Genomic DNA, 8,988 nt, shown 5'->3' with positions numbered 1-8,988 from the left:
ATACTTATATTAATAAAAGACGGTTCATATTTCAACTCTTTATTTAAATTTAATTTATTAAAGTCAGAATAAAATACCATCCAATCTTAATGTAAGCACGGTTTCATAACAACATACCATATAATATTTAATTGACCCTTTGGTAAAATTGTTTTAGAAATATTTCCAAGATATATTTAATGTGGAATATCTATTTTTGAGCATGCATACACCCTTATAATGCTTTCCAATTACAGATAACAAATACTTTTTTTTTTCTTTTCTTTTTGTATTTAACAAACACTGTATGGTTGCCATTAACTGTAAAAACCACCACAAAACTCTATTAACATCTCAAACTAAAAATAGCATATAATCTATTATATTTCAAATCAAAGCAAATTTAACCAACCATATTTTAGGGTGTTTACCTTGTTTTTCAAGGGTCTCAAAAGGGTATATATAAAAGTTTGACTTAAAAGGAACCAAAGTTTACATATTTGTTCTTTTTCTAACACCTTTACAAAAAAATTCTTGAATCAACCTCATCAAAAGGATTTTCTTGTAGCATCAAACATTAATGTAAGCATTTGTTTTATTATGTTCTATTTTATTTTTTTTTATTTCTATTACACCATATGTAACATGTTATGCAATTATATTTATGCATGATTAATCTTGACAATGCTCATTACTATTTATCTTGCAGATACCTTTTGCAAGTAAGGAAAAAAATATATAATGAGTATCCGAACCCGAGAAAATTCTCCAAAGGAACCGACTTCTCCAAAGGGAGAGAGGGTGATCGACACAAGAGCGCCATTTCAATCTGTGAGAGCTGCTGTTAGTTTGTTTGGTGAGGTTCGTGCCAAGAAGGAAAGGCGTGATAATGCTATAAAGAGAAAATCTTCAGAGGTAAACATCGTGGACGCGACGCGCTATCCTTAATATTGCGAATAATTGTAGGAAACTCCCATTTTTTGTACTAGGAATCAAATCATAGCCGCGGTCGTTAATATTGCGAGTAATTGCAGTCAAATTGTGGTTGTCGTCCTTAATTTTGTGAATAGTCGCAGTCAAGTGCAACCTTAATTGCATATTTGCATAGACATCAAAAACCTTGATGTCGCGTCAAATTTGCAGTTGCAGACATTATTTCGAAACCCTGCTTGGAAGAATGCTTGCTGCCAGAGGCACCTATGTCAATAAGCTGCAAATATTTTGATAAGCTCTCTAAATTCTAAAATAGTTTATGAAAATATTTTGATTTTTGACTTTATTTTATCATTATAGAAATAACTTATACATAAGCACTTGTATGGTAAACCGCTTGCGCTTAGTTAAGTTGTTTATCCAAACATAGCTTTAATACAAGAGGCGCACACAACATGAGAGAATCAATAACTTTGTGTGATTTGATTGCAGAATGTATTGGAAAAGGAGACACAGCTTCTCTTGACTCAAAGAGAATTGACCAAGATAAAGAAACAACTAGACAGCGCTGAGAATACGAAAGCTAAAGCGCTTTCTGAGCTAGATAAGGCCAATGTGACACTTCAAGAATTGACAAAGAAACTCAACACTGTGAGAGAATCAAAGCAATCTGCAATAGAAGAAAGTGAGGTTGTGAAGAATCAAGCAAAAGAACTCGAAAAGGCACTATCGCAAAAAGCGATAGGATATGAAGCTTGGAAACAAGAGCTAGAGCATGCAAGAAAAGAGTACACTACAACTGTAAAAGAACTAGATGCTTCCAAGACAGAACTGAACAAAATCAGACAAGATTTTGATGCGGCTTTGGAGGCGAAATTGGCTGCATTTCAGATGGCAGGAGAAGCGCAGCGTTCTGCGAAATTAAATTCCGAAAAGATCAATGAACTCTCTAAGGAAATTGCAACCATGAAAGAATCAACTGAACAATTTAAATTAGCCACTGCACAAGCACAACAAGAACAGATAAAAGTGACGGGAGAAAGAGACGAAAAGTTCAACTTTTACAAAACTTCAAAGGAAGAAATAGAGAAGAAAATGATGGAACTGAAGAATGAGTATGATCATGAAGAAACACAAAGTCTCGAGAAGAAACTTCTCGAGACAAGTGCTGAGATTCAGGCTCTTCAAGAGCAGATAAAACAGTATCATGATTCTGAGATGGATTCTATTGAGGCAATAAATTTGGAGATCAAAGAAGCCACAAAAATCTTGCAGGAAATTTCTGAAGAAGAAATTTCACTGAGAAACCTTGTGGATTCCCTTAAGGCTGAATTAGAACAAGTGAAGAAAGAACAACAGGAACTTATGGAGAAGGAAGAGGCATCAGAAGCACTTGCAGCGAACCTAACCGGCGAACTAGAAAGTAGCAAAGAACAAGAAGATTCTCTTGAGGATAGAGTATCTAATGAAAATCGTTGTCGTGACATAGAATTGAAAATCAAGCATTTATCGTTTGAGACAGAAAATGCAAGAAAAGAAGAAGAAGAGATGAGAATAAAATCGGACGAACTGAAACTAGAAGCTGAGAAATCAAAAGCTTTGTCTGACGAAATAGAACGGAAACTAGAACTTCTATTGAAACAGGCTGAAGAAGCAAAAGCAGCAGAAAAAAGAGCTGTTGAGGAAATGAAGTTGTTGTCTGATTCACAAGGTAGCGTCTCGGTTTCTCAATCGAGTGGTAAGATCGTATTGACGGTTGATGAATTTGCTGCTCTAAGTGGAAAAATTAAAGAATCTGAAGATTTGATTGATAGGACAGAAACAACTGCCATGGCTCAGGTGGAAGCAATCAATACAAGAAGAAATGAAGTTGACAAAAAAGTTGAAGCTAATCTTAAAGCAATTGAAGAAATTAAAGCAGCAACAGATATGGCTTTGAGGAATGCAGAAGTGGCAGATTCAGCAAAACTAGCAATTGAAAATGAATTAAAGAGGTGGCGTCAAGGCGATTACAACGGTGTATCTGATTTCGATTACTCAGATAGTTCAAGACCAATCTCGCTACACAGCTAGAAAATTTAAGTGTTTTGAGCTCAGAATAGATAGAGTGAAGTCCCTCACAAAATCATTTTGGTTGTAGCATTGGCTTTTTTGTCCTTCTCTTGTGAGTTGAGAGGTTACTTACAATACAAGAATCACTTATGTGTTACCAAATCTCTCAATTCAATATGAAAGTTTGTCAATGTTTCCATCATCAAGAAAACATTGTTCAAATGTGAATGCTCATGCTCATTGTCAACATCCTGGTTCCTTGAGTTTCATGAGGCTTAACAGACAAGTTTTTGCATATTCCAAGGAAAAAATATATCTGTATATGTTCTATGTATAGGTTTAAACAATGACCAACATATTGAGATGTAGAAGCTTCAAGTGCATAAAATAAAACATATATATTTGTTTCAAAAATGCTTATTCTAGCTTTTTGCTTATTATGCATGGATAACTTAATTTTAAAAGTTCACATGTATACAATTTTTTGTGCCATGCAAGAACTAAAACAATGGTGCCATGACAAACTAAAAATCATTGAAGTTGTTTCCTTTTAGTATTTTTTTTTGTTACAAAATCATTAATAATCTATTTATAATCAATTCTATCGGAAAAAATCTATTTATAATGAATGTTATTTAAAAAATTTCATTTTCGGTAGAAATCAAAGCACAGTTATTTAATTTGGCTTGTGACATAGTAGACTGCAAAAGATAAAACTTAGACAAGAAATCTACTAGTAAAATAATATATTTGACATTTATATCTAGAATTATGACACAATGCAAAGCTCTTATCGGTTTTATTTCCGACTATTCCCTAAACTTATAAAGCTAACTACTACAGCAGAATACTGATAAATGTGAAGGGTGTAACCTTCTGTACTACTACACCGGTTTGGTTCAAATAATTAAGAAGATTTATAGGACTTACAAAAAGACCAGATGACGGTGAAGACACCATCGACAGTTAAGTCATAAATAGTATCACTTAACAATCAACATTCTCACGGCTGTTCTCAAACTTGTGTAACTCGGACTCTATAGTCTTCGCAATATCTGCTTCTTCCTTAGTAGCAGGTTCAGGAAATTCTACATGGAACGATCCTTGCTTGATTGGTTCCTTTGATTCATTCATTCTTGATTGTTCCTTGATGTAGTTGTAGAGTTCTTGATGAAAGGGGTGATCCAAGGAATAGCAATTTTCACTCCCACTCCCTGAATGTTTGGATGATCCAGAACCTTCTTTTCTACAGAAATGCGGTAGAGCTGCGTAATCCATGATCTACATGCCAAAAATTTAAGTTTAAATTTAATTGAACAAAGAACAATATATTAATGATTATAATAGATTTCTCCACATCTAAATAAGAAGTGAAGAAATGTATAAGCTATTTCCATAACAGAAATAAAATTAAGTCAAATTATTTTCGTTGTTTTCCTAAGCTATCCTGAAAAGCTTTTAGAAATAAGCTGAAAACAGCTTATGAACAAGTGGTCAGACTCCAACCAATAACAGAAAATTTAAAATAACTAAATAAATAAATTACCTTCAACAGCTCATCTCGGCCACAACCTTGTAAGACTTGCACCTTTTTTCTAGTCCTCTCTTGTAAAAGTGGCTTCACAACCTGCGAACGAAACATGTTTAACATTATCTTGAAGTTTCAATAGGTTCTCAATTTTTTTTTGCCAAGTCAAAAGGTGTTACGCCTAAATCAATATAATAAGAAAACACTCCCTCTGGTCCTTTTATAAGAAACAACTCACTTTTTAATCCATTAAATACCGATGTATCTGGTGTATAATATAAACAACAGTTATTCAATGAACCTAAAAAGTCAATTGTTTCTTATAAAAAGGGCCGGAGGTAGTATCATACAAGGAACCGAGTCATGAGGAATAGTATCTTCTTACCTTCCAACAACCCGCAAATATGTATGGGGCATTTACAATGTAATAAGTATTTGTTTTCTCAGGGTAGTTCAGATCATCAATGGATGATATTATTGTTAACAACTGCAACAGAACAAAGACAACTCAGTGATGCAGAAAATATTCAAAAACAAATGAAAAAAAGTCGAGAGAAACTCGATCTTGGAATGAAATATTGAGTATGTCTGGTACTTTCCGATGTGCTATAGTTTATTGATCATGATATGTTAATTGTAAAATCTACATATGCGCATACATGCACACTTATTAAATACCTTAATCTGATTCAGGGCTGACAGCTTCAGACCAGTCATATCCAAAACCTTTACGCATGTTGTAATAGGGCGACCATGCTTCTTCGATGCAGAAGGCTACAAGCATATACCGGTCAAAACAAACAAAAGAAAAGAAGCTATACAAACAGCACAATCATGCGACAAAAGGATATTAGTAAACTCCGATGATTGATACCTACCAAAATTACACGATCACGATATTCATTAATTTGAATGTGAGACTGAACATAATAATGGACCTGAAATAAAAAAACACAATTTTTATATTTATTTTTTAATATATATGAACACAAGGCTTTAAGATAAAGCAATAAACAGCGATTTCAAAGAAACTTACAGATGCTTTGTCAAATGTGCTAAGTCCAACACCGATTGCAAAGACAGGCAGACCCTGCAAAGGGTAGTTGAGCAAGAATCAAGATTAGAAGAGTAAATATAAATTTAAGCACTTCCGTACTTCCATTAAAAGATATAAATTTCCATGCAGATAAATCCAAGGTTGTCAAAATCGATATTGTACCAAGGTACAGAAGAGATAAAGAAAACACCTGCAATGTGCTATCATAATACGAATTGTAATATTGTATGATCCTACCTAAAATGTAAAATTGTTCAAACAAATATATACAAAAAAATAACAAAAATAAACATTGAAATCACAATTAAATTTTTTTTTTTTTAAGCTAAATTAGCCCACCCAAATTGGCACCGGAGAGAATCGAACCTCAGACCTCAAGAGGAGCACACTCCCAGGTCCCAAGCCAATACCAATGCACCAACCCAAGTGGGTTAAATCACAATTAACATTTAATCAAACTTCAATTAATAATGCATAATAAAAGCTAGTGATAAATTTATTATTCGTAATAAAAAAGACACATCTACACACACACACACGACAAAAACTTAGCCCCAACCCAAACCCAGTCATTAGCAAGAGTAACCACTAAGACATCGAAGACAACCCTAAGACACAGGATGAAACACATAACAAAGACGATGTCAAGATGGTAGAAAACAAAATCAGAGTTTATCGTCAGTATAATGATCACAAATTTAACAGCCTTGGATATATCATAATTTGAAGATTTTGATAAAACAAACACTTTCAAGTGCAAGCAAGGTGAAATGGACCGCGAAAATATTATGTTTGATGAGTACCTCTCTTGAGTACCCTGACAATCCTATGAGCTGAGAATCACGCACACCTCTGTACAAATCTTGAGGGATTATTGGTTTCTGAAAATGAATCACAATCCAGGCATTAAAGGTAAGAAGTCATCGTCATTTATATATATATATATATATATATATATATATATATATATATATATATATATATATATATATATATATATATATATATATATATATATATATATATATGGTAACAAGACTTCGACAACATTAAATATACAAAAGGGATGCCATAAAATCTAATAAAAAACATCACAATCAGAATAATCTCTTGATATCTTACAAGCATATAAATATATGATCTATATAGACAATAATATACAAGTCTATGATCTATATAGACTTACCGATAATATTTTGTCAATCTCATTTTGTACCCTCCAGTTCAAACTCTCGATTAACTGAAACGTAAAACATGCATTTGCAAATGAATCAGGTATCACAGTAAATTTTCAACAACAAAATAAAGACTTAAAAATCATTCAGCAAAAACAACGCTTTCACCTAACATATCGTACCATCTTATGCGCCTTTGAAGCATTCCATTCCCTTGCTTTCAGAAACCGAATCAAGGTTTCCGGTACATGTCCTTGATGAACATTCTGCAAGTAACAGCAGTTAATTAGGCATCATCAAAGCACTCTATCTAGTGGAGCCAGTAAATAAAAGATTGCTAGATCTCAACAAACTCTGTCGGAATAGTTATGTCATTACTTCGAATTGATTTCGGAAACAGCAAACACTTATTACAAATTACACAAAATAATTGAAGTTGAAGATACTTAGAAGTGCCACATTGATTGAACTTCAATTTTGAAATCAGATCTCAATCAAAATTCATCTCATGAATGAAATATCCAAAACATAGGTAAACAAATGCTGAAGAACCAAACTATTAAACAACAACAATGAACCATTTTGACACATCAATTAAGATAATTCCAAGGTTCCGAAGTCTACCACAAAAAAAAAAAAAAACTATGTCAACAATAAAAAAACATTAAAAACCAGAAACCAAAAAAGGACATAAAATTGACAGAGATCAGCAACATCATGAGATGTTGGAAAACATAAAAATTAAAAAACACCCAAGTAGCAAAAACAGAAGAAAAATGCAAAAAGATTGAATTTTTATAATGTTGGAATCAGATGAAAATAGTGACACTAACCTGAAACGTTTTCTGAAGTGGCTCCTCAACTAGAATCAAAGTAAAAAAGAAACAATTCAATAAAGGGTACCATAAAAAAGGAAAATTTAATTAAAAAAATTAAATAAAAAAAAGGAGAGAGAAAAAGGGTATATAGTAAAGGGAAGACCTTGATCTATGAGAGCTTGCAGTTGGTTAAGGGCATCTTGAGAAACAATCCCCATTTTGATGAAAAAAACAGCAAAAGCAAAATAAAAATAAAATTAAAAGAACAAAAACCTAAGACTATATTTTTGTTGTTGGATTTGAAGTAGCTTTAACTTGACTCAGTGTAAGATGTTCTGTGTTTGTTTCACTGTGTTGTTTTTGTGAAAGACACAAGACAGCACAACCAACAAAGTAAGATGAAAAAAGGGACAATATCTAAGCTTTATATATTGTGTGAAAATTGATTGAATGAATGAATGAGTGACACTGCTTGGACCTTTGTTTGAAAGGTACCCGAGATTCAAGTGGCACCCACTTTTTAGTTTTTACTCGTTTTCAATTTTCCCTCTTTTTTATAATTATTTTTCTAAATATTTCAAACACTCTTTTTCATAAAATAAATGTATTAAATTATTTTATTTTTTGTACAAAATATTAAATTATTATGTCTTGAATATAGGTAAATAGGTCAAAAGTATTTGGTCTAAATTTAGTCCAAATACATGTGTAACGACATTGTAAAAAACACTGACTACAATAATAATTTGAGATGTAACGAATATTCTTTGAAATGAATGACGACCGTAAAGGATGTCGACTGCTCTACTGAAGTATAAGTATTTTTTGTCAAGTTGTCTAAAAACTAAAATTTTACAATAAGATGAATAAGTGGATAATTCAAAAAAAAAAAATTTGGTACAGGATAATTCAAATTACTAATTCTAATACATGAATATTGCAATAGCTCTGTTTGGTAAAAAAATAATGTATAGCTAATAAATTAACTTATAAGTGATACTAGTTTATAAGTTAGATTTTAGTTTATGGCGAATAAGTTATCTGATGAAATTTGTAATGTTTGGTAAATTAGCAGTTGAATTAGCTTATATGTATGAAATGACATAAAAAAATATGTTTAATTAATATTAATTATTTAAAGTAAAATGATAGGGGTAAAATTAGAAGAAAAAATGATAAGCTATAAGTTCGTAAGCTACTTGAAATAGAGTTTAAAAAAAAGCTATAAGTTAGTAAAATAAGTTATAAGCTCTTTTTAAAAAATTGTTACCAAATAGAACTCATTTTTTAACCAAATGAGCTTATAAACTACGTATAAGCTAGCTTATATGACTTTCCCAAATAGAAGAAGCAATTGAAATGGACACTTAGGCTAAATCCGCAACAGAACGAGTAGCCAGGAGTGTTATGGATCTAGCCCTTTACAAACTGCATAGCCCTTTACGA

At 32.1% G+C, this 8,988-nt stretch overlaps 2 protein-coding genes across 2 annotated transcripts; one reads left to right on the top strand and one right to left on the bottom strand.

Moving 5' to 3' along the window:
- The first annotated feature begins 252 nt into the window (after nucleotides 1-252).
- LOC123898517 (WEB family protein At1g12150) lies at nucleotides 253-3,439 on the top strand. Its single transcript, XM_045949495.1, has 3 exons — nucleotides 253-561; nucleotides 689-894; nucleotides 1,405-3,439. The coding sequence occupies exons 2-3, from the start codon at nucleotides 721-723 to the stop codon at nucleotides 2,983-2,985; spliced, it is 1,755 nt and encodes a 584-aa protein (XP_045805451.1). The 5' UTR covers nucleotides 253-561; nucleotides 689-720; the 3' UTR covers nucleotides 2,986-3,439.
- A 256-nt stretch (nucleotides 3,440-3,695) lies between these two features.
- On the bottom strand, nucleotides 3,696-7,990 carry LOC123898519 (phosphatidylinositol/phosphatidylcholine transfer protein SFH2). The gene is made up of 11 exons (XM_045949496.1): nucleotides 7,706-7,990; nucleotides 7,558-7,586; nucleotides 6,907-6,990; nucleotides 6,736-6,789; nucleotides 6,353-6,430; nucleotides 5,529-5,582; nucleotides 5,371-5,430; nucleotides 5,171-5,266; nucleotides 4,878-4,979; nucleotides 4,511-4,591; nucleotides 3,696-4,245 (listed from the first exon to the last, which is right to left on the bottom strand). The coding sequence occupies exons 1-11, from the start codon at nucleotides 7,758-7,760 to the stop codon at nucleotides 3,952-3,954; spliced, it is 987 nt and encodes a 328-aa protein (XP_045805452.1). The 5' UTR covers nucleotides 7,761-7,990; the 3' UTR covers nucleotides 3,696-3,951.
- Nucleotides 7,991-8,988: the final 998 nt, after the last annotated feature.

The sequence above is a fragment of the Trifolium pratense genome, linkage group LG7 (genome assembly GCF_020283565.1).
Source record: "Trifolium pratense cultivar HEN17-A07 linkage group LG7, ARS_RC_1.1, whole genome shotgun sequence".
Lineage (NCBI taxonomy): Eukaryota > Viridiplantae > Streptophyta > Magnoliopsida > Fabales > Fabaceae > Trifolium > Trifolium pratense.
Note: the sequence above shows the minus strand (reverse complement) of the source record. Positions and strands in the feature narration are given on the sequence as shown.